This window comes from Megalobrama amblycephala, linkage group LG12 (assembly GCF_018812025.1).
Source record: "Megalobrama amblycephala isolate DHTTF-2021 linkage group LG12, ASM1881202v1, whole genome shotgun sequence".
Classification (NCBI taxonomy): domain Eukaryota; kingdom Metazoa; phylum Chordata; class Actinopteri; order Cypriniformes; family Xenocyprididae; genus Megalobrama; species Megalobrama amblycephala.
In genome coordinates this window covers 34,586,307-34,612,386 of record NC_063055.1, presented here as the reverse complement: position 1 = coordinate 34,612,386, position 26,080 = coordinate 34,586,307, and the positions used below count along the sequence as shown (strand labels likewise).

The 26,080-nt window shown below is 39.1% G+C and overlaps 1 protein-coding gene across 2 annotated transcripts in view; it reads left to right on the top strand.

Annotated features, from left to right (window-relative positions):
* Positions 1–26,080, top strand: part of frmd3 (FERM domain containing 3) — a 71,583-nt gene that overhangs the window by 17,409 nt on the left and 28,094 nt on the right. For both annotated transcript variants that reach the window (XR_007187582.1, XM_048210826.1), the window contains exons 2-9: positions 2,177–2,281; positions 4,158–4,200; positions 5,424–5,502; positions 10,718–10,815; positions 11,560–11,683; positions 12,113–12,200; positions 12,672–12,760; positions 16,084–16,147. Coding sequence is in view for 1 of the 2 variants with exons in the window: in XM_048210826.1 (XP_048066783.1) it covers positions 2,177–2,281; positions 4,158–4,200; positions 5,424–5,502; positions 10,718–10,815; positions 11,560–11,683; positions 12,113–12,200; positions 12,672–12,760; positions 16,084–16,147 (690 nt within the window). In the remaining variant the exon portion in view is untranslated. The remainder of the gene's footprint in view (positions 1–2,176; positions 2,282–4,157; positions 4,201–5,423; positions 5,503–10,717; positions 10,816–11,559; positions 11,684–12,112; positions 12,201–12,671; positions 12,761–16,083; positions 16,148–26,080) is intronic.

The following is a 26,080-nucleotide window of genomic DNA, read 5'->3' as shown; positions in this document are numbered from 1 at the left end:
ATAGCAACACCCTAACAACCACAAATAAAATCCTAGCATTGTGACAACACATTAACTACAACTCAGAACACCAAATAACACCCTAGCATTGTGACAACACACCAACAATCACTCAGAACACATTAGCAACCCCATAGCAACACCCTAACAACCACAAATAAAATCCTAGCATTGTGACAACACATTAACTACAACTCAGAACACCAAATAACACCCTAGCATTGTGACAACACACCAACAATCACTCAGAACACATTAGCAACCCCATAGCAACACCCTAACAACCACAAATAAAATCCTAGCATTGTGACAACACATTAACTACAACTCAGAACACCAAATAACACCCTAGCATTGTGACAACACACCAACAATCACTCAGAACACCTTAGCACCCACATAGCAACACACTAGAAACCACAAATAACACCTTAGCATTGTAGCAACACACTAACAACCACTCATAACACATTAGCACCCACAAATAGCACATTTATTGTGGCAACACACCAACAATCACTAAGAACACATTAGCAACCCCATAGCAACACCTTAACAACCACAAAAAACATCCTAGCATTGTGACAACACATTAACTACAACTCAAAACACCAAATAACACTCTAACATTGTGGCAAACACACCAACAATCACTCAGAACACATTAGCAACCCCATAGCAACACCCTAACAACCACAAATAAAATCCTAGCATTGTGACAACACATTAACTACAACTCAGAACACCAAATAACATCCTAGCATTGTGACAACACACCAACAATCACTCAGAACACCTTAGCACCCACATAGCAACACACTAGAAACCACAAATAACACCTTAGCATTGTAGCAACACACTAACAACCACTCATAACACATTAGCACCCACAAATAGCACATTTATTGTGGTGATACACTAACAATCATTCAGAAAACCTTAACAAGCACATACAGTAGCGACACCCTAGAAATGACAAACACCATATCATTGTGGGCAGTGGGTTTTGCACAGGCAAACACCACTCATATTTCTGAGGATGCAGATGTATTATATAGTTCTTTGTATAAATGGAGGGTTACATGTTATTTTAAGGTGTCCTTGTTACAGTGTAATTATACTGAGTAATATTAATTAACATGTACTTACTATAGGAATAGGGTTAGTTGCTTGTAATAATGTATAATTTACTGTTATTATTAAAGTAAGTAGATGTAACATGTAACAGAAAATAAAGTGTTACCAAATGCAGTTCTTTCTGTCATTGTAAGAGAAGAGACATGTAATGATATGAGAAATTCTCTTCTTAATTCTGTCCAGTGTTGTGCTTGATCCACATTTCACATTTAAAAATGTGCAGAAAGATTTTTTTTTTTAATTAATATTTAGAAACTAAAACTAAATGAAAGATGTTTATCATACAGTAAGAGCAGAACGTCCAGCCCAGTCTTTATCGTTTGTAGAGTACCTCTGTAGTGGAATTGGAGCCCCCTCGCTGAGATGTAGTTCACACAGTAGGAGTGTGCTATAGCAGCCTGCGTCACAGGTAATAACAGCAAGGTCAAAAAGCTGATGGTCATTAGAGCTGAACCAGAGCTGCGCGGTCGAGCAGACAGAGACACTATCCTGTATGAGACCATAAACCCATCATCACTCACTGCACGCTAGTGCAGAATGAGCTGCCTGTCCACCCCTAATTGGACCTAAACCATATTATATACGATTTTGTTTTATTTTTTTTATGTTTCATGTACGATTGCAAAAATTGTAAATGTATTTTCAATTACACATATGAACAACCAGTCAGTAATGATACTGATTTAAGATTCACAAACATTTAAGAGCATAAAACATTTCTAGATTCATTTGGAGTTAGACATTGCTGAAAAGAATTACTTGTGGTTCAGTGAGAGATTCAGATGTTGATTCAGTAGCAGCTCTGATGGATTCATTGAGTTCATTCAGTGAAGGATTTATTAGTGTATTTTTTCCCTGTTGTAAATCGATGAATTTATACAGTCAACAGTCAATATGATACACTGATACACAATATGATACATTATGATACACTGTCTATATATTCTGAACTGGCAGGCTCACTATTATAACTTATTTTAAATATCTGCTCTAATGATTTGATTTGGTTTTGATTTTTATCCTTTTGATTTTTCCACAGAGAGACACTAAAGGGCAGTTTCTCTTGGATCATGTGTGTAACTACTACAGCCTGCTGGAGAAAGATTACTTTGGCATCAGATATGTGGATCCAGAGAAACAAAGGGTAACTACACATTCAATACTCATAAAGTTTCTTTTGGCCCCAGTATTCATTAAAGGGGTGGTTGATTATGATTTCACTTTTTTACCTTTAGTTAGTGTGTAATGTTGCTGTTTGAGCATAAACAACATCTGCAAAGCTCAAAGTTCAATCCAAAGGGAGATATTTTCTTTTAAATAATTCTGTTTAAGGACTACAATGAGCTTCTTCCTGGGGTAGTGACATCACTAACCCTAAAATTTACATAAACTCCGCCCCCGAGAACACATAACAAAGGGGGTGAGGCCATGTTGGGCTGCTTTAGAGAAGAGGAAGAGTTGTTGTAGTAGAGTATTGTTGTCATGCCGTTATTTTATGCCGGACTGCTTCACAAACGAGGGTCAATTCAACGCTGGATTTGCACAAAAGATGAACATGACGGCACATGCTAGTGGATGAGTTGAATCAACTCAACAGCAACTACATAAATTTATCCACTAACCATTCAGAATCGTCCAGTTTCATTCTAAAAGTTGTAACTTCTTCCTGAGTCTCTCCATCAGTGTCGACTCCGGTTTGAACAATGTAAGGCTGAACACCGTTACTGACAATCCTCATTTTGGCTGCGTGAGATTCTCCAGCTTTGCTGTTGTTAAGCTGTTAAAGCTCCGCCCTCTTCTGGAAAGGGGGCCGGGAGCAGCAGCTCATTTGCATTTAAAGGGACACACAAAAACAGCGTGTTTTTGCTCACACCCAAATAGGGGCAAATTTGACAAGCTATAATAAATGATCTGTGGGGTATTTTGAGCTGAAACTTCACAGACACATGATATTAGACTTATATTACATCTTGTGAAAAGGGGCATTATTGGTCCCCTTTAAATGAATTCTGACCTAAAGGTTTATTATAACTACAGCAGATATACTGTGGCTCCATCATAAAATGCATCAACACAAGTGGAATCTGTGATCAAATACTGCACAGGCTTTTACAATAATTAAACCTCAAACATACATACAATTTAAAATCCTGCTTCCTGAGGGGCAAGTACAATACGGTTCAAAACGTTGGGGTCCGTAAGATTTTGTTTTTGAAAGAGGTCTTGGTTACACCTTATATTAAGGTGACGTTGTTACAGTGTAATCACACAAAAGTGCTGAGTTATATTAACTAACTACATGTACTTACTTTAAGGTTAAGGTTTGATTTAGGGTTAGTTACTTATAATTATGCAGAATTTACTGTTGTTACTATAGTAAGTACATGTAATATGTAACTACACAAACTAAAGTGTTACTGAAGTCTCTTATGCTCACCATGGCTGCATTTATTTATTTATTTTTTAAATACAGAAAAAAGAGTAATACTGTTAAATATTATTACAATTAAAAATATTATGTTGGATTTTTTTTTTTTAAAAAGCATCCTTGCTGAATAGAAGTATTAATGTCTTACCAAAAATAAAATAAAAAATCTTACTGACCCCAATCTTTTGAAGAGTAATGTAAACGCTCACAAATCTTTCATGCACTTGTTTCTGCACTGTCACCAGGGTAGACATCCTTAAGTAGCCTTTTATACTGGCTTTAAATTCTGAACAAAGTTACCATGACAACCCACCAAGGGGTTTTACCCTACTGTATGTAAAACAATGTTTCTTCAGTCGAGCAGAAAACCTCCCAGCAGCACTGTAGTGAATTATTTACAGTCATTTATGTTGTAATATTAATGGCCGTTATCGGAAAAAAAAGGGAGGGTTCATCAGTGGGAATGTTTACGATCATTTCCTGAGCAGGATGCTTATCCAAAGTGCTGACCATAAACATTTTTGATTTGTCACCATCTTTACTTGTTAATGCACAGCAGTGAATCATTTCTTTCTCTTGTCATTTTTTACAGCATTGGTTGGACCCGAGCAAACCAGTAGTGAAACAGATGAAATGTAAGTTTTATTTATTTCGTTCTTGCCCTCAAGGTGGCATCAAGTCACATTTACTGTTGTTCGTGAATTTTTGTGGACAAATTCAGTTTCAATGGGAATTTTGCATAAGGTGGATACATTTTCCAATGCATATATTTCGCAAACGGGTTCAAGTTGGTCCGATGGATTTTTATTTGCTTTGACCAACATTAAGCTGTTTGGTTTGAAATTGACTTAAGTGTAAACTGCAATTCTCACATGGCTATTTACAATAGACAATGGACTTTTTTTGCCAACATTTGCCAATGTGACCGCACTTTTACATAGGTTAAAGGGTTAGTTCACCCAAAAATGAAAATTCTGTCATTAATTACTCACTCTCATGTCGTTCCAACCCCATAAGACCTTCATTCATCTTCAGAACACAAATTAAGATATTTTTGATGAAATCTGAGAGGTATCTGACTCATCCATAGACAGCAATTTAACCACCACTTTCAAGGTCCAGAAAGGTACTAAAGACATTGTTAAAATAGTCGATGTGACTGCAGTGGTTCAACCTTAATTTTATGAAGTGACAAGAATACTTTAAGTGTGCAAAAACAAAACAAAATTGACTACTTTTTTCAACAATATCTTCTCTTCTGTGTCATTCTCCTATGCTGTTTATGTTCAGCGCTTCCAGGTTCTACGTCAGAACGCCGGGAGAAGATATTGTTGAATAAAGTCGTTATTTTTGTTTTCTTTTTGCACCCAAAAAGTATTCTTTTCGCTTCATAACATTAAGGTTGAACCACTGTAGTCATGTGGAGGTCAAGGTCTTACAGGTGTGGAACGACATGAGGGTGAGTTATTAATGACAGAATTTACATTTTTGGGTGAACCTACCCTTTAAACATCACTTACATTCAGAAAATGTAAAAAAAAAAAATACGTTTTATGTAAAATTACAGAAGGAAGGTGAGCGGAAAAGTGACAGAGAGAGATTGTAGACAAGTGACGTCAATGAAATCAGTCTTTCCCCTGAGCTCTAAACTTCTCAGACTCATTACGTTTATCTTTGAAGACTTCATTTCATTCTTCACCAGAGGGGTTTCCCTCATCTCATGGATTAATATAATCATTTTAGCTCCCCTCATGCCCTCGGTTACAGTTCTCTGCATAATCTGTCTCACATTTACTGGCTTGTGCTCAAGTGGCCTCTCTCTCCCCTCATCTGATTGTTGATGTTGTGCTGTTTTCAGGTCAGCAGCCATACACTATGTGCTTCAGGGTGAAGTTCTACCCTCAGGAGCCAATCAAGATCAAGGAAGAGCTGACAAGGTAACAGTTCTCTGATCTAATGTTCAAATTGCATTGGAATAACATAAAAACAACCCCGGCCAGTCACAGTATAAACAGCTCTGAATCGTTCAAGTCAAGTATATGAGATGGAGGATTCTCTGGAAGAGATTTGCATTTTAAAAACGCCTCCTAGGCAGATTGTTCCAGTTTCATTTGGAAAGAGCATGTTTGCTTTGCTGCTGAAGCCAGAACGACTGATCTGTGGCTTCTTTCATGTCAAAGTAACAATGTGATCTCATTACAGTGTATCTCACGAAACCTGTCAAGAACATGTACGGGTCATATTTCACTCCAAAATCAGAAGAAAGAAATGAAAAAATATATCATTATTTATATTGATATAATGTATTATATATATATATATATATATATATATATATATATATATATATATATATATATATATATTATATATATAAATTTTGCTTTTATTTTTAGAATTTAGCACATTGACCCTCAAATTCTCCTTACTGTAAGCAGTGGCGAGGCCAGAAAAAAATATACATATGTAAATGTAATGTTTTCAGACACTTAAAGGTAGGGTAGGCAATTATTTTCATAAACAAATTTTGTTATTCTGGTTGAAACTCTCTTCATATCCTGATAGTAATAAATTATAGAAGTGGTCTAAATATTGAAAAATATATCTTCTGTGGAAGTCTCAGGACAAAAAAAAAAATGTTCGTCCAATCCTTGCATTCAGTTCAATTGCAATGATAAGATGTCAGTCAACATATGTTTTCCACCAAGGCAGTTTGAGTGCTGTTCAGAGCCAGAGTCTGGTTTCAAATCAGTTATTTGTCTTTCGACACCCAAAGCACCAGCTCCAAACCCGTAAGACCTCCGTTGATCTTCGGTACACAGTTTAAGATATTTTAGATTTAGTCCGAGAGCTTTCTGTCCCTCCATTGAAAATGTATGTACGGTATACTGTCCATGTCCAGAAAGGTAATAAAAACATCATCAAAGTAGCCCATGTGGCATCAGTGGGTTAGTTAGAAGTTTTTGAAGCATCTAAAATACATTTTGGTCCAAAAATAACAAAAACTACGACTTTATTCAGCATTGTCGTCTCTTCCGGAATCCTTTCCATTGAATTGATTCCATTGAATCCTTTCATCTGTCGGCGTTGGTAATGCAATTAACAATTGCATTACCAAAAAACTCTAGTTTGTATTTACTCTTGTGTACTGTATGTTTATTGTTTGTGCTTCCTTCATTGTTTGCGCTTTATTTTTCATGAAGCATTTTGTTGTGTGTCAGCTGTGATAAACAGACATCCACTCGCATTGCGTGTGTAACAGCGGCCAGATAGTGAGAGTTTTGCAGTTAAACTACTAGAGAATGAGGTGTTTATCGCCACTGGTAGTGCATTCACTTCACATGTCAGGAGCGATCGGGCCGGGGTTCGAGACCGACTCTGAGCAGGGTGGTTAGGATTGGATCGTGAGTTTTGGAGGCGGAGCAATGAAGAGAGGCATGGATTTCAAATATCAACTATGTTCAACATCGAATTTAAGAAATCGTATACAGCACCTTTAATAATACTTAAAAATGCTATCATACCAACATGATTACAAAGATTTCAAGAACTTTTATTTAAAAGATTTTTCTTTTCATCATTTTGGACATCATTATTTTTCCATAAATGAATATGAAACATGTTTGCTCCTCAATTTTATTTAAATAGGATTTTTTTTCCTCAAAAGGAAGCCAAAACATTCTGAATAGACTGTCAGTGTCAATGTGTGTCACATATTCCTCTTACATTATCAGAGAGCAACGTTCCAAACACAAGCGTTGCTAATTCTCTCAAACACACACACACATACATGCACAGACATCTGCATAGATACACAAACACACACTCACAGATTGTTAGTGTGACTAAATCATTAGTGCTGCTCTCAAAACATGGTGCTCAGTGCATGTACACCATCTGAACTGTCAAGATAAATGTATTTGTCTTTCTTGATCTTCCATGCTTTCTCTGTGCGCTGGAAAACGAGAATGTTCCCGTGGCCAGACACAAGCTTTAGAGAGTGCGAGGCGTATGTGTGTGAGAGTATTGGGGAGCCCAGATTGTCAGAGTTAAATGGTTACATCCTGTGAAAGAGAAAGGAAAGGTTTGAAATGGACAAGAGATGCATTAATGTGTCCGTTCATGCTATTTTCTGCTCTGTACCAGAGTTATTCCTCTTAAAACTCAGTTTGACACAGAAAACATCCATATTTTTTTCCTACAGCTCTCTCTTTAATATTTAATGGAAGGAATGGATTTGAGTGCAGTGGGTTACAAAGAGCGAGAATGGCAAAAAAATGGAAACATGCAAGTACACAAAAGCAGATGCAAATGTTTGGCCAATTCATTGCAGTTCCGTCATATAAACTTCATAAATCACCATGAAATCAAAATGGACCCTGTTATTCTTATTGTGAATGATTCTTATGTGATCTTATATAATCTTTCATCAAATGTGAAAGAACTTACTCCACCTCTGAAATGACTTTACTGGATAAAATCAATTCCTTCCATCGACCCTAATTATTTTTATTCCTTGAATATCATGTTTCTCTTGGAAATTTGTCACATTACCCTTGTGAAGAAGAAGTGCACTTAAGTGTATTGAATATACACTTGCATTGTACTTCAAATTTGCTTACTAAAGCACATTTAAAGTACTTTATTATAATTTTAAAGGTAGTATGTTATTCAATATTACATTTAAAGTTAACATATTTAAGTGTATCTAAATTGCAACTTTATCATTACAAATGTGTAATTACAAATATATTCAAATACATGACTGACAAGTTTCAAACAATAAAGTATATTAGTTAATATGAAGATGTACTTAAGTCCTATTTAAGTGGGTCGAAAAAGCACTCTAAAGTTCAACCAATTGCATTTAATATAGTTAAATTATAATAAAATTTAATTTAATTGCAATTAACCTGTAATTTAGTGTCCAAAAGCTATGTAGTAAGTTTGCATTTAAGTACTGTATATTCTTTTAATGTATATTATTTCCATAACAAGTGTGCTTTTTAAAGTATGGTAAAGTACACTTCTTTTTCCAAAGGAAATTGAAATAGGTTGTAAATTCCCTTAACACTAGTTTTTTTTTTTTTCTTTATGCATTGACTTGGAAGAAAATTATAAATAATGTAGAGCCATTATGCATTTTCAAGTGTGACCATGATTTTAAAAAATAATATTGAGTTCCTACATACCTAGAAAACAACTAAATGCACTTCTTTGGTACTTTTTTAAAAATTAAGTAAAGATTCTCATAGGGATTATGTTATATTTTAAAGTACATGTCAGTATTCCGTCTTAAATGTCATTGCCAGTTCAGACTTACCTGTGTGAGGTGTATCATGTGTCACTTATTTTTAGGCCTTACAAATGTAACATTTCTTAAAGGAAAGTTCCTAGAAATGTTAGTGTATTAAAGCAGGGCTATTTTGCCAGTGAGCACAGACCATCGGGTAGACATTTCTGCTCTGAAAATCAGAAGATGATGCCAGAACTGAAGGGTATCAACATTTTATTTTTATTAAATACCAGATACTAGAAGGCCATTCTACAGCTGTCAAACTTTGAGACAAAGCATCCGTTCAGGAAACTGCTGTTTTAGATGTTCCACACATTTTGGGGTGCTGTTATTGTTACTGATGTGTTTGTGCTTACTGATCTATAGGACAGACCTCTATGGTAACTGTTTGTGCAGTTGTCCCTCACATGGGTATTTTTTTAAAATCCAATGTCGAACAGCAAAAATGACACTGAACCTGACATTTATAACATTGTTCCATTCTAAATTAGACTGATATTTTACTTTGTAAATTCAGTGTGAACAGCCAGATTAGAATTCAAGTGATTTTCAGTGTCAATCTAGACTCTAACTTGAAAGTCATTATTGTGCACATGATCTACCCTTAATCATAAAATAATTTATGAATTGCACTATATGATGTTGCAGAAATTTACATTTTGTTTAAAATACTGTATTATAAACTGCTTTAAACAGTACCAATGAAAAGTAACTACAAGTTAAAAGTTAAAGGGATAGTTCACCCAAAAATGAAAATTTTATGTTTATCTGCTTACCCCCAGGGCATCCAAGATGTAGGTGACTTTATTTCTTCAGTAGAACACAATTGATGATTTTTAACCCCAACCGTTGCCGTCTGACAGTCTTATAATGCGAGTGAATGGTAACACAATTTAAAAGAGTCAAAAAATATGCTTAGACAAATCCAAATTAAACCCTGCGGTTCGTGACGGCACATTGATGTCCTAAGACACAAAACGATTGGTTTGTGCGATAAACCGAACATTATTTATATCATTTTTTACCTCTAATACACCACAATGTCCAACTACATTCAGCACTCGCTTAGTGAGGTCTGATCGCGCTCTGACAACGGCAGTGATGCCTTGCACTCATTAAAGTATATGCGTGAGACATCACTGCCGTTGTCAGAGCGCGATTAGACCTCACTAACCGAGTGCTGAACGCAGTTGGACATAGTGGTGTATTAGAGGTAAAAAATGATATAAATAATGTTCGGTTTCTTGCACAAACCGATCATTTCGTGTCTTAGGACATCAATGTGCCGTCACGAGCCGCAGGGTTTAAAAACTGACAAGAAATATACTGAAACACAGAGCTTTAAACAAAGGCAAACAAAGGAAACTAGACGAGACGCAGGTGAAACTAATCAGTAATGGAGAATTAGTAACCATAGCAACTAACTAAAGAATAATCAGGGACTAAACTGAAAGGGAATACAAGTAACAGAAGCACAATTACAAAATGACAACTAAACTGAACAGAACTTTTACAGCAAGAAGCTGTGCAACCGTTACACCTTCTTGTGCTGCAAAGAGGAAAAAGAGCAACCTCTGTTTCATCTCCTGAGCCTGCATGCTATACACAAATTCTGCTTTACCAGCATCCGAAAGTGTCCAAAAACATAAAGTTTGCACTTAAGTATATTATTTTAACTGTATTGTTTGCATAATAAGTGCTCTTTTTGAAAGAATGTTAAAGTAAAGTACTTCTTTTTCACAGGGGTTTTGGTGTGAATGCAGCCAAAGAGATAGAATCCATGGTGAATGTTTCATATTGAAATAACATTAACGCTCTTTTGAAATATCTCCTCTCTTGTTGTTACTCTGTGTCAGGTACCTTCTGTACCTGCAGTTGAAAAGAGACGTGTACCACGGTAGGCTTTTATGCCCGTTCGCCGATGCTGCGTACCTTGGAGCCTGTATAGTGCAGGGTAAGAATACAACCTCATCTTCATACAACATTTACAACCAATCACACATTTCATTACATTTTTTTATGTAACCAAAGCTTGAGAATGATTTGATTGACAGCTACAGTAGCATGGTGTTCCTGATAAATTTTCTTCTGGAAGCTTTTTAACTAATGAGCAGTCATATTTCAAACCTCTTTCCATATTTCCCTGCTCAAAGTGAAAAACAAAGAGAGTTTCTAATGGATATGAACCTCATTTAGGCCGCATTTACATTACATTATTCAAGTGACCCAATTCAGATTTTTTTCCTCCCATGTGGCACAGATCGAATATGACCCACGATCGTGTAAGCAGTAAAAACTTTTGCTGACCTTTAAAGATGGTGCGGAAAGTAAAAGCTTGTATTATCATTTCATCAGCATCCAGTGCAAATTTCACTACTTTTACTTCCTTTTTGGCCTAAGCCTTTCCGGGTCTGTAGGCTACCTTGGGTTGTTTCACCAAGTAAATAGTTTAAATGCAAGTATCAGATATGGGTCACTTTTAAAAGAAGATGTAAGCTGCTTTGTTCAAATAAATAAATAAAATAAAAGGATATAGTCAACAAATCAGAATTGGGCATCAAGACCTGCAGTGTAAATATGGCCTTAGATAAGGAACAGATGAGAGTCTTTTGTTTTAGATTCACAGATGTCTTAACAAGCTTGTTAGATTTTTCATGTGTTAATTTGATGAGTTTTAGGGCTGTTTGTCTTGTTCTAGCTGAACTTGGGGACTATGATCCTGAGGAACATCCTGCTGACTACATCAGTGACTTCAAGCTCTTCCCCAAACAGTCCCTCAAACTAGAGCGCAAGATCATGGAGATCCACCAGACTGAGCTGAGGTGAGAGAAAAAAAAAGAAAGAAAAAACCCCACAAATTTATTCCTGTGATAGCAAAGCTGAATTTTCAGCATCATTACTCCAGTCTTCAGTGTCACATGATCCTTCAGAAATCACAAAATCACAAAATCAATGCTGATGTGCTGCTCAAGAAATATTTCTAATTATTAACAATGTTGAAACTATTTGTGCTGCTTAATATTTTTGAACAGAAAGTTCAAAACCATTTATTTTATTTTATTTTTTACAGTGTGAACGTCTTTACTGTCACTTTTGATCAAATTACAGGAATGCATGTTTGATGTATTTTTTTTATTTTATTTTGAAATGTAGTGTATGTGTAAAATTAATACACACACAAATCATTTTAGTTTGTCTTATATTGTCTTATATTGTTAGTCTTATATTGTAAAATTCCATTGTTTCTATAGGGGACAGTGTCCTGCACTCGCCGAGTTAAACCTTCTTCAGAGGGCCCACACGCTAGACACATATGGAGTGGACCCACACCCATGCAAGGTACTGACTCACCTCAGAAACATATAGGCCCTGTTTCGCAGAAAGGGCTTAGCCTAAGCCAGGATTAGATCTTAGTTCAATTAGGATATTTAAATAGCTTTTATAAACATACACTAGAAAAAAACATTGCTGGTGTGCATCTTGAGACATAACAATGGCAGTGACAAATTTTAAGATATGTCACTACAAGTTACTCAAACATGCATTTTAGTCTAGGACTAGCTTAAGTCTTGTCTGTGAAACCAGGGGATAAAATACAGTATATATATTTGAACAACTTTTAACTAGACACATTTAAATATACAGCACACACTTGTGAGATGATGAAAAAACAGCAATGGTCAAAGATGCCCATCTAGCACATTTACAAAAAAATGAAGAAGAAAAAAAAACAGTGTATTGGAATGCATAAACTACTTTTGGATGTAGCTAAAACATCATAAATCTGATCTTTAATTTAATTTGTTTCAGGATTTCACAGGATCCACAGCTTTCCTGGGATTCACTGCAAGAGGGTTTGTGGTTTTTCAGGGAAATAAGCGGATACATCTTTTAAAATGGTAACTTTAAAAACCATCTTATCATTAGCTTCACTCTCAGATATACTCTCCACCTCCACCTCATCCTACTCAGTGTAGTTCAATGTAAGGTGCGGTCACAAACCAAGAAGTTTTCTGTTGCTCAACATGGCGAATCCACCTGTTGTGAAATTCCCAATCACATGGTTTTCTATTGAATTGACTGGATTTTACCTGCAAAAGTCTAGTGTCCACTTTTCAGATTATTCTGGAAAGAAACACCCACTTATAGCCCATTCACACCAAAGACGATAACTATAATGATAACTATCACTGTAAAGTTTTAGTAATCGTTCTAATTCTTTGAGAATAAAGGGCGTCCATGTCACACCTACAATGATAACAAAACTGAGGAACAAAATCATTGGAATCACTTTCAGAACCATTTTTTCAGCTGATGAATGATAAAACATTGACAGCCAATCAGAATCCACCCGAATTTAAAGATCATCAATGCAAGTGTAGTGTGTTTCTCATTCACCTGGTGTTTATTGAAAGTGTCTTTATTTGTGCATTCTGCATCTCACATCATCTTTATTGGACTCCCTGCATGCAACCATGACAGAATACCAAACCTCCTGGAGGAATTAAATGGAAAAAAGGAATGGATATTCCCACAGTACGCATGCTTCTCCTTGAACAAGAGGATCGTTCCCTCGAGGACCACACAAGATATTTCTTAGATCTGGCGTGCCTGACTCACACCAGCCTCAACAAGTGGTCCAAGGCACACCTGCCCATGGAAGGTTGCCAAATATGTGGAGTTAGTGCTAGTCAAATGCGACTAATTCACTATTCACTGTCTGATTCTCTGATGAAGACATCACCATCCCCACTCCTGACCCAGAGCCCAGCCAGCCTTCAGCCATGCCCGATCCCTCTATGAAAATAGAGCGAGAGTGATTGCCAGAAGCCACGTTGGAGCCTGAGCCCATTGCAGAGTCTGAACAGGTGCATGAACCGGCAACAGCATCACAAATATTAGTGGAGTTTGAGGGGATGGATTGGGGCCCTACCCACACTCCCATCGCTGAGAAGCTTTCAATGAGGTGGGTTCCTAAGGATTTATAATTTGATGAGCTAGATGAAATACTGTTTCAAGGTCTCCACTGGTTCCATCTAGCCCCAAGTCATCTTCATCTCTGCTGGTTCAGCCCAGTTCCAAGTCATCTTTGTCTCAGCTAGTTCAGCCCAGTTCCAAGTCGTCTTTGTCTCTGATGGTTCAGCCATCAAGTTGTCTATATTGTCATTAAATCAAACCAACTCCAAGTCTCCGCTATTGGCTCTGGCCAGTTCCAAATTGCTTTCGTAACCATTGGCTCTGCCCAGTTCCAAGTCGCCTTCGTAACCATTGGCTCTGCCCAGCTCCAAGTCTCCATCAACGTGGATGGTACTGCCCAGCCTCCCTCTCCCTCCTCCTCTGCCTAAGCCATCCAGTTCCTAGGCCTCGGCTCCTCCTTCAGCCCAGCTGCTCGGATCCACCTTGGGCTTCCCAGTCATCAGCTACACCCTTGATCCATGGATTCCTGACCTCTACCTCAAGCCTTCAAGTCCCAGAGTCCACCTTTGCCCTCTGACCCATCAGCTTGGCTCAATGCTCCCTTGGCTCAACCATGGTCTGGCATCCCTCAGGCTCTACCAGGCTCCTTCATCCTTCTGGCTCCTCCTTGGTCTATTGTCACTCTGGCCCCGCTTCGGACTTGCGGATCTCCTGCTGTGCCTCAACCCTCCACCTCTCTGGCTACACCAGACTCCTCCTTCCTTCCGGTTCCACCATCATCCCCATCGCACAGACTCCGACAAGTCTGCCAAGATGTCTCTACCTCGGTCATGCATGAATGCGGCTCCACCTTCAGGTTACTCCTGAGTCTCTTATCACGACTTCACCTCAGTCGGTCGGGCTTCTGGCTACATCTTGGCTCCTCCCTCCATCAGTTCTGCCAGTTCTGCCATGGGCCTTCATCCTGACACTGCTCTGGGTCATCCTCTGGCTCCACCCTGGCTCCTCCGTCTATCGTCTCCACCTTGGTGTTCCCTTCTGCCAGCCCATTCAAGATCTCATCCTTTGGCTCCTCACCCACCTCCCAAACCCCCTCCCTCCTATGTTGGACTATTGCAGCGCAAGGACGCGCTCTCCGGGATATGGCTGTTATGTCACAATGTTGTCTTGTTTAGTTTAATAGTTTCATAATCACTCTTTAGTTTCATTTTGATGGTTTCCCTGTTTTTGTTTGCCTTAATTTCACTCGTTTCTAGTTTGTTGCCATAGTTTCTAATTAAGTTCCGCACCTGATTCTTATCCCGTCAGTGATCATCTCTGTGTATTTAAGCCCTCAGTTCTTTCTGTTCTTGGTTTGGTGTCATTAACGTCAAAGTAAAAATGTAGAGTCACGCATCCACTTTATTGAACTCACTGCATGCAACCTTGACAATAATAAACAGAAAGTTGTCATTTGTTGGTGTGGATGAAATATAGTCATTGTTATCTTTATAGTTATTTTTCTTGCAGTGAATGGGCCTTTAGACAATAAGAAGCACTTGATTGTTTTGTAAAGTGCTTAAACAGTTCAGTGTTTGTGTCATTTAGGGGAAGGCCTGTTTATGTCAAGAATGATAACTATAACAGTAACTTTATTAACATCCACACCAATGTTCTTGATAACGTTCTGTTTATTATGAGCATGCACTGCATTTTAAATACTAAGAATTATTAAAACTGTGGTTATCATTATTGTTGTAGTTATTTGTTGTATTGTTGTATGGTTAATTGTTGTAATCATTGGTGTGAACAGGCCTTAAATCTGAAATCAGACATAATTCTGAGAACAAAGTGGAATGTATGCTTAAGGATATCTTGCCACTAAGTTTCTCAAACAAAACTCTTGAATGTCTTTAAAATATTTGGTGCCATGAATCTTGCAAATTGAGCTGCGACTAGGAGCTGTTCTTTCTCAAAATCAGCCTGAGCTTGTAAATAAAACTGTTTCCAGACAGAGTTTAATGCCTGTGTGCTCTGACTCACAGACATTACGTAAAGCCAGTCGATCGGTGCAGCATACATCAGCTGATCAGTGAGCAGTCTGTGAGTGCCCATGATCTATGACATGAGGTTTTGTACAGTTGTTAACACCAGCCCACAGTCAACAAGCAAATAAATGCACTCAAGGCTAGATGTTTGAAGAGTTTTCTCTCTCTTATCATTTATATGTCTATCTCTCTCTCTCTTATGCCTGACTGTTGACATGAAGTTGTTGCAGTGAACGTCTCACCTGTAACAATTCATTTGTAATGTCTCACTCTTGCAGGGCAGATGTCAGCAAATTCAAGTTTGAAGGGAAAACATTCTATGTGATTGGCGTGCAAAGAGAGGTAAAATATATTATCTTGTAAGCTCTTTTTCTTTTTAAATCTCTCATCCATTGTAGTCATATGGTTCATAATGCATTTACCATGTAACGCCAATTTAATTTGACGTAAAACCATTCTGACTTTCATTATGCTGTACATTACATCATGAGGATGTTATAAACACAATTTTATGTTATCTTATATTCATTTATGACCTTTGCTAAACTCACTCGCATTGTTTTTTATGTATTTATTAACATTCCCATGTCCCTATTCTTCATTATATATAATAAATAGCTGAAAATATTTTTTAATGATTTATACAGAATAAAACCTATTAAACGTCTCTTTTCACCTGTTTCACATTTTCACGAAGATATCCGATTAGTACAGATTTAAGGCCTATTCACACCAAGGACAATAATTATAATGATAACTATAAGTATAAAATTAGAAAAATCATTCTAATTATTTGATAATAGAGTCCACAACACATCTATAATGATAACAACATGGAGGAACAATATAGTTGGAAACACTTTCAGAACATTTTTTTTTCAAATGATGAATTATAAAAAGCCAATCAGAATTCACCAGACTTTAAAAAGCTCGAGCATTTAAAGCGGCAGACGACGTAACTGAAGCGCGAACTGATAATACACAGAATATCAGCAGATGATATAGTTATTATAATCATTTTTGGTGTGAACTGGCCTTTATTCAGCTTCCTGTGCCTGTCATTCTGTTTGTGTGTCACGCTTTAAATCTAGTTTTACATGTGCTTCTGTCTTCTTTTCTCTGTGTACACTTTTCCATTGCTGGTGAGTAAACATATACATCATGACCATTGATTAACTTATGAATTATTATTATACAGCCTTACAGTTCCTCACCTACATATCTGTCCTGATTTTAATCAGACTTTAGTTGTAGTGCCCAACATAGAGTATTCATAGGAATTTCATGAGCAACACTGTCTAATCATGACTGCACAATTATGAAAAACTTAATTATCAAGTATTTCACTGATGAAATAATTCATTTTGATTTTGAATTTACATTGAAATCATTTTGTGTGAGGCAGCCACATCATATTAATTTGCTGTAAAAAGCACAAGGTGTTTTCCCTAAATGTATTTAGTACTCTTACTATTATTACTATATTCTCAAATATTTTTAGTAGATATTATATAAATATTTTTAATACATATTTTGAAAGAGCATTGAAAGAAATTGATAAATAAATACATGATACTAAACTAAAATGCAACAGTTTAAGCAATGACACTGACCACAATTCAGAATAAACCTCTTAGTTATGTCAATGCTAGCAAAAATCAAAAATAATTTGTAAAAGAATATTTTTGGGAATTAATCCAAATACATTGCTGTACTGACAGGATTATAATCGTAACCTTGAATTATATACCATTGTGCAGCCATACTGTCTATAGATATTAAAACTATAATTTTTTTTTTTACAGTGGTTCTCAACCAGGAGGGCTCACAATGACTTGATAAAATGATTTAAAATAAGACAAAACAAGCAATGAAATAAGATAAAAATAAATAAAAATAATGAAATAAAATAAAAAAAAATCATATTTTAATTGTTGTTTTGTTAGGGTTCCCACTGTTTTGGAAAACTTGAATATATGAGGAAGCCAAAGTTTAAAAGTGTGATTTCTAGACCTGGAAAAGTCATGTTAATGAATAAAATCTTAAAACATTATGCATTTTTCTAATGAATATACATTTTTGTAATTATGCCAAGCACTAAAATATTTTATCAAATATAAATTGTGAGTAAAAATATATTTTTTAAATATTTAAGCTTAATCCTTATCTAGTAAATCACAAACTGGAAAAGTTATTAGGCCCTGGAGTCAAAAATGTTGAAAACCATTTGTTTAAAAGTATTACATATTTGTGAAGTTGCTTCTGAAATTATGCATATTATGATGGGTATAAAACTAAAGTGTTGTTCGATGTGTAAATCTGTGTGTGATTGTTTAATTCTGTACACCATGTCATCGTCTGTCTGGTTCACCACCCATGTCTGAAAGTTTCCGGGTTGATATTGTGAACAGTAAGAACCATTGTATGCTGTTCTCACTGAAGTCTGTCCCTATCTGCATGTTCACACACACACTTGAACAGATGTGTGTCTGTTTACTTATACTGGACATGTGATTGTGTTTCACACAAGCACACGTCTGTCTGTGATACGCACTATTCCACAAGTGCAGACTGTTCACTATCCTAAGAGGTTGAGCAATGGCTGACCTGTTCTGCTACTCAAATCTCACAGAATCATTTCTGTATTATTGCTCATACTTAAGAGTCAGGCATTTAAACAAACCTTAAAGTCTTGTAGTTAACTCATCCAGCACTGACATGAATAATACCTCAAAATGTGTGGCTTATTGAGGAAATTTGTGCTATTCATTTTATTTATTTATTTATTTTTTGCATGTGGACAATAAAATTAGCAAAAAATCACATACAGTAGACTTGAAAACAAGAATATTATAAAGACTAGGGGTGAACTCATTAAGCAACCACAGAGCACCCTTGCAATGTGTTTAATATTTATATTTACAAAATTATAATTACATAATTTAATTTTTTCTTCTCTCCATTTCTTGTATATCTTTCTCTTATTTCATATGACAATAAATTATATTATAAACATTTTTAATGATGTAATGTAAAATATGAAAAAAGTTAGCGTGTCAGTAGTGATAAAGCATAGCTTTTATTTTTTATAATTACAAAATATTTTTGTGGTTAAGTTACTATTGTTCATTTTGTAAATTTGTTCATTTTGCACTATTTTACGTTGAGTGGAAAGGTTTCAAAGTGGTTTCAAAGTGCAAGTTTTTGAAAACGATACCATTATCGTCAATATCGTATAATTTGTGAAAATGTTGTTGTCATGCACATGCATATTACGCTTTGAGTCTATAGGCTCGTAGTGTTTCTGTACAAAATGGCATCGGCAACTACTGGCCTTCATCACCAAATACAGTGTTTTAGTTGTTTTTGCGGATTCATGTGAACAGGAACTGTATGCGAAAAACGCAAAGGAAAAACGTTTCCATTTTTAGCATCGTTGTCGTGTAAAGGTTCAGAGTTCGGACTCAATTTCTGAGGCCAAAAGGGCCACATTTAAACCACAAAAAATGCAAAGGGCCACAAATTACAACTTGCATCATAAGACTTATTTAATATTTGTAGTTTTTACTGAGTATTTACAAATGTAGTTTATTACCTAGCTAAGTCTTCCTAGTCCTTTAATGGTTGTCCTATTTAAAGTGTCACTGAACATGAAAAAAAAAAAAAAAAAAAAAAATCAACATTTAAAAAAAAGAATAGGTTAACAGTTTGTCTTGCTGTATTCTTAATGCAAAAAGAAAAAAAAAAGAAAAAATCAAAGTATATTTTGGGCTTAATATTCATGCTACTTTTGAACACAGTGTTAATTTTGACAGCAAATTTTGATTTAGTTTTAGTCATAGTCTTTTGACTAAAACGCCATTTAGATTTAGTCATCTGAATTGTTTTAGTTTTAGTCTCATTTTAGTTGACTAAATATCATAAGATTTTAGTCGACTAAATCTACAGTAGATTTAGTCGACTAAAATCTAATTGATTTAGTTAAAATGTAATGCATTAAAAATTTCAATAAAATGTGTTTACTTTAATAGCTCAGGTAGACCTGTTTGCCTCCCAGTAATCCTCCCACTGTCCAATGTGGCATTCCCTGACCGAGTCCCCCTTGGCACGGACGCACTGGCTCACAGTGGGCCCAGGGCCTGCACAAGTATGCGTTTCCCCCAGTGAGCCTCATTGCACAGACACTGTGCAAAGACGGGGAGGAAGAAGGCAGGTCCTTGGGAAAGCACGACCTGAATTTTAGGTTCCTGAGAGGTGCACGGAGGTTGAATCCTCCAAGACCTTGCCTCATCCCCTCTTGGGATCTTTCTCTGGTCCTACAGGCCTTACAGAAGGATCCGTTTGAGACCTTACAATCAGAGCTTAGTGCCCTCTCTTTGAAAATGGCTCTCCTGATTGCACTCACCTCTATCAAGAGGGTGTGGGACCTACAAACCTTCTCCGTTACTGAATCGTACCTGGAATTCGGGCTGGCATACTCTCACGTTGTCCTGAGACCCTGGCCTGCATACGTGCCCAAAGTTCCCACTACTCCCTTCAGGGACCAAGTGGTGAACTTGCAAGCTATTCCTCCTGATGAAGGAGACCCAGCCCTGTCTTTGCTGCATCCAGTGTGCACTTTGCGCATATACCTTGACCACACACAGAGCTTCAGGAAATCTGAGCAGCTCTTTGTCTGCTTTGGAGGACAGCAAAAGGGGAAGGCTGTCTCCAAACACTGGCCCACTTTATCGTGGATGCCATTCTCCAGGCTTATCAGACCCAAGGTGTACTGTGCTCGTTGGGAGTGAGAGCTCACTCCACTAGGAGTATCGCAGCCACATCGGCTCTGCCAAACGGTGCAAATTTCTGTCATCTCCATATGGAACCAGTTTTGTCTCAAGTCTTAGGTAACAACAGGTAAAACTCGGGCAACTGGTTGGGTGTAGTGCTTGCAGAAGCGCCCTCCCTTTCTATGAGGTGCGCTTTTTAGGTCCAGTTAGAGTTTCCCTTGAATGGTGAATCTTGGGCCACCCTTCATCATTAAGCTCTCTCTTACGGTAGGTGAGTTTGGCGGAGGAACTCACTACCATTACTCATGGTATGTCCCTTTTCAGGTGAGCCCTTGTAAGTGCTAGTGCTCTGTATGTAGTGATTCCCAAATGGTGACCCCATATGATGTATTCTTCCACTGTTCAGTTTCCCAGTGGATGAACCCAGTGTCTTCGCCTGGAAGGACCTCTGTCACTAGTTGCTGTGGCTGGTAGTCTCCCCCTTGTCAGGTGGAGCTCTCCCCAGAGACCCACTAGTACTCACTTTTGGTGAGTCCATAGGATGTGTTTTCCACATACTAACCTCCTCATTTGGGTAGGTTCTGGTCTCTTTAGTTTTCCTTTCTCAAAGAGAAGGAGAGCACGTCCCAACGTTAACAACCAGTAAAACCCTGAGTGGCTGGAGTGACCTCTTCCTAGAGATGAAGTGGTCCCCTTTTTAGGGAGATCTGATGTCATTTACCCTGGGCCTTACCCACATCTGTACTACAATGTCTCGTGACACAGTTCAGTTGTGGCGTTTAGTATAGGGACCAATAGTGTCTCTCTTTCGACACAACATTGAAGTGAGAAACAGAAGGAGAATGTTACTGGTGTAACCTCTATTCCCTGATGGAGAGAACGAGAGTTTTTTTCCTCCTGCCACAACTTGAATTGTTGCTGAGGGGTTTAGATGCCATCTTGGCTCCTCAGAACAAACCTGAAGTGTGTGCGACTGTTATAGTGATAACAGCCAATCACATTACTTTCCGGTGTTGCACGAACGCAATTGGCTAGCGACTGCTCTAGGGTGTTTGCATAAAGCGATCTGATTGGCTGACGCCTGCGTTGGCACTTGAAAAGTTGAGAAATCTTCAACTTCTGCTGCTTGCAACGCGACTGAAGTGATGCGACGGAACCCACAATTCAGTTCGACAACGCATGACGTCACCCATTCAAAGTAAATGAGAAGCGTTAACGCCGATGCCCCGTGTGAATGCAGCGTTATATACCCACATGTCCGGGGGTGTGGCCAGGCATGCAAATTCCACACGCCAATTCCATTGACCTTTTCTGAAAACGTCAGGTGTTTGGGGCTCCCAAGTGCGACCCCTAGTGTCTCTGGTTCAACATGTCTCATTCCCTCCATCAGGGAATGGAGGTTACACCAGTAACTGAGACATTAGTAAAATATCAAGTAGACTATTGAAATAAAGTGTTACCAAAAATAGAATCAAACTGATGTCTTAAATACAAAGATGATAACGAGGAGGGGCAGGTGAACATAATCTGGTAACAAATGAGTGGCGGGAAACATATGGAACTACTGAAACTGTCAGGTTTTGAAGGAGCGAGGACTCAAATGCAGGATAGAAGAGGGCTTTTATTAATAATAAAAAACAAAACACAACAAAAACTACCCCGTGGGGGAAAACAGACAAAAATAAAACTTGACTCAACTGACTTTGACCGGGACTTGACTAGACTAGACTTGTCGTATTTCCCATTGTGTGTCGTCAACGAACCAGCACAGGACTGCAAACACAAGGAGAATAAATAGGAGAGCAAACAAGGCAGGTAATGAGGGAGGACAGGTGGGGCAAATCAACCAATAATCAGGTAACAAGATGGGCGGGGTCAAGACAGTAGACATGAGAGCACATGGCACAAAGAAACACGACAAGCCATGTGCTCACACCAAACAAAACAAAGACACAAGCACATGGCCAATGAAGACAAATCACAAGCCATGTGCTTACACAAGACGAGACACGAACACGTGACTATGAAAACTCATAAGCCACGTGTTCACACAAAACAAGACAACATAAGAGCACGCAGCCCGTGAAACACAGACTGCGTGCTAAACAAAAGACAAAACATGAAAGCACGCGGCAGGTGGAAATAACCGCGTGCTACACAAAACATGACAATACAAGAGACAAAACATGAGACAAGAACGCACGGCAAGTGAAGGAACACTTGACCGTGCGCTCACAATAAAGACAGGACTGGGAGCGCGAGTGTCCGAATCCCGACACGAAACTGAAACCAAACTAGACACGAGTGCCGGGATCCGAACGCCACGCTCCCAACATGAAACAAGGCACGCAGACAAGAGAGCGCACGGCCCCGAGAACACTCGAGACCGTACGCTCACACAAAAACACGACAAGAACGGGAGTGTCAGAGCTCTGTCACAAAACCAAGAAATAAACTAGACCGAAGTGACAGAACCCTGACACTACCCCCCCTCTAAAGGGACGCCACCTGGGCCTTACGAGGGACACAAGACAAACATGACAACATACACGACACAAGACAAAACACACCAACAAGACAACATGACAGAACATCAAAACACAAAGACAAAGAGGGAGGGAGGGAGAGAGGGAGGGAGGGGAGCCAAGTCAGTCAGCGAAAACAACAAAACAGAATGAAAAGTCTTTAAAGAAACCAGGGAGGGACGGGAGGGTTGAGCCAGGGAGGCTCAGGCAGGTCTAGGGTCCCGGCTGAGGGCCAGGGAGGAGCTGGAGGGACAGACCAGGGCGGGACCGGCCAAGGGGGCTTCAGCTGGTCTGGGGTCCTGGCTGAGGGCCAGGGTGGTACTGGAGGGACCATCCAGGCAGGCTCCGGCAGGGCAGACGGCTTGGCAGGCGCCGGCAGGGCAAGGCGCTCGGGCGCCGCCGGCAGGGCAAGGTGCTTGGGTGGCGCCGGCAGGGCAGACCGCTGGGGTGGCGCCGGCAGGGCAGACAGCTTGGCAGGCGCCGGCAGGGCAAGGCGCTTGGGCGGCACAAGAATGGCCTCTGGGGTTGGAGCGGGCTCACGGGCTGGAGCGGGCTCGGGGAAGGCCTCCGGGCCTGAAGCGGGTTCTGGGAAGGCCTCCGGGCCTGAAGCGGGCTCTGGGAAGGCCTCCGGGCCTGCAGCGGGCTCTGGGAAGGCCTCCGGGCCTTGAGGGTTGGATGAAGGCTTCCTCCGAGGACACTGCAGCATCCTCAACCACCTCAGCGGGAGCTGCAGCTTCTTCCACCGCCAACGGGAGTGCTGCAGCTTCTATGAACCCCTTTGGGGAAACTGTAACAGGAGGATTCCCATTCCAATCAAGGAAATCCACGAATTCCCCAAAAGTCAGATGATCCAGGCCCCTCATCGCCCACCAGCTCTGGGGTACATCAAGGGCATAATTGAAGAGGTCCTTGAGTGCTGTGTTGTTGAGCTCCAGGCCCTCTGCAGCTCCACAGAACTCCACAGCAAACTCCCTCAGGTCAGTCCCCTCCTGACGGAGGCAGCTCAGGATCTTAAATTGGAGCATGCGCTGGTAAAGAGGGCTGGAGACGGTGGCGGCTGGTGGATGATGTAAGCCCTTTCTCTGCTGAAAGTCCTCATTGTGGCTGGTTCATTCTGTCAGGTTTTGAAGGAGCGAGGACTCAAATGCAGGATAGAAGAGGGCTTTTATTAATAATAAAAAACAAAACACAACAAAAACTACCCTGTGGGGGAAAACAGACAAAAATAAAACTTGACTCAACTGACTTTGACCGGGACTAGACTAGACTAGACTAGACTAGACTAGACTAGACTAGACTAGACTAGACTAGACTAGACGACACACAATAAGAAATACGACAACGAACCAGCACAGGACTGCAAACACAAGGAGAATAAATAGGAGAGCAAACAAGGCAGGTAATGAGGGAGGACAGGTGGGGCAAATCAACCAATAATCAGGTAACAAGATGGGCGGGGTCAAGACAGTAGACATGAGAGCACATGGCACAAAGAAACACGACAAGCCATGTGCTCACACCAAACAAAACAAAGACATAAGCACATGGCCAATGAAGACAAATCACAAGCCATGTGCTTACACAAGACGAGACACGAACACGTGACTATGAAAACTCATAAGCCACGTGTTCACACAAAACAAGACAACATGAGAGCACGCAGCCCGTGAAACACAGACTGCGTGCTAAACAAAAGACAAAACATGAAAGCACGCGGCAGGTGGAAATAACCGCGTGCTACACAAAACATGACAATACAAGAGACAAAACATGAGACAAGAACGCACGGCAAGTGAAGGAACACTTGACCGTGCGCTCACAATAAAGACAGGACTGGGAGCGCGAGTGTCCTAATCCCGACACAAAACCGAAACCAAACTAGACACGAGTGCCGGGATCCGAACGCCACGCTCCCAACATGAAACAAGGCACGCAGACAAGAGAGCGCACGGCCCCGAGAACACTCGAGACCGTACGCTCACACAAAAACACGACAAGAACGGGAGTGTCAGAGCTCTGTCACAAAACCAAGAAATAAACTAGACCGAAGTGACAGAACCCTGACAGAAACGGGAACAAAAACACAGGAAACAAGGAAAAGCAAACCAAGAGTCCATGACAAACCAACATAACCCTAACACTTATATGTATAAAGACTTATTAAAATTAATCAGACATTACAAATAAACCATGGAAGGATAACAATTTCAATCAATTGTATTTTGTATTTTTATAATTTTACCTGAGGTAACAACAGTTTGAGGACACCGTTTGTAATCACAGTTAGTTTACTGCAGGATGCCCACTGTAAGCCCGAATGAGTAGTTGACTGTCAAATTCAGATCTCTCTGAGCATAGAACGAGGGAGCGCTCTGACATTTTGCTTTGTTTTAATGATGTGACTCTAAGCTCAGTTTGATCGTACAGCAGTATATTGCAGGGGGTGGCAGTTTGATGCTAAACGGCCTGGAAGTGGTTTGTATTGATTTCTTCCTGGATTCACTGTTCTGCTTAGTACTCCATCTATTGATCCCAGGCTCAGATTACACACGCATAGGGTTAATGGTACTTATTCTCCTGACAGTTCTGTTTTTCACAGCACTTTATCAGACCTCATATATATCTCTGTCACACTGGCCTAACACATACTTATTCACCTCCGCTTCAGTCCTGGACGTATAATCCAGCACATATATTTGATGGGCTCAGGTTGTCACATAGTTCAGATGCCAGATTAGCACATTCATTCCACTGTAATCTCAACCGTGTTAACGAGAGAACCGGGAATCTGATGCATATTGATCCAGTAGAAAACCAATACTGCTATACATTTTCATTACAGCGCTGATGTAGCTTTTGTCCTCTCATGCATGATGATTAATCTAACATATTATGGTTATTACAAACCAGTTCATGTCCTCCTGAGTGGTTAATACAGCATTATAGTGGTGATAAAACACAATATAGAAACATTTATA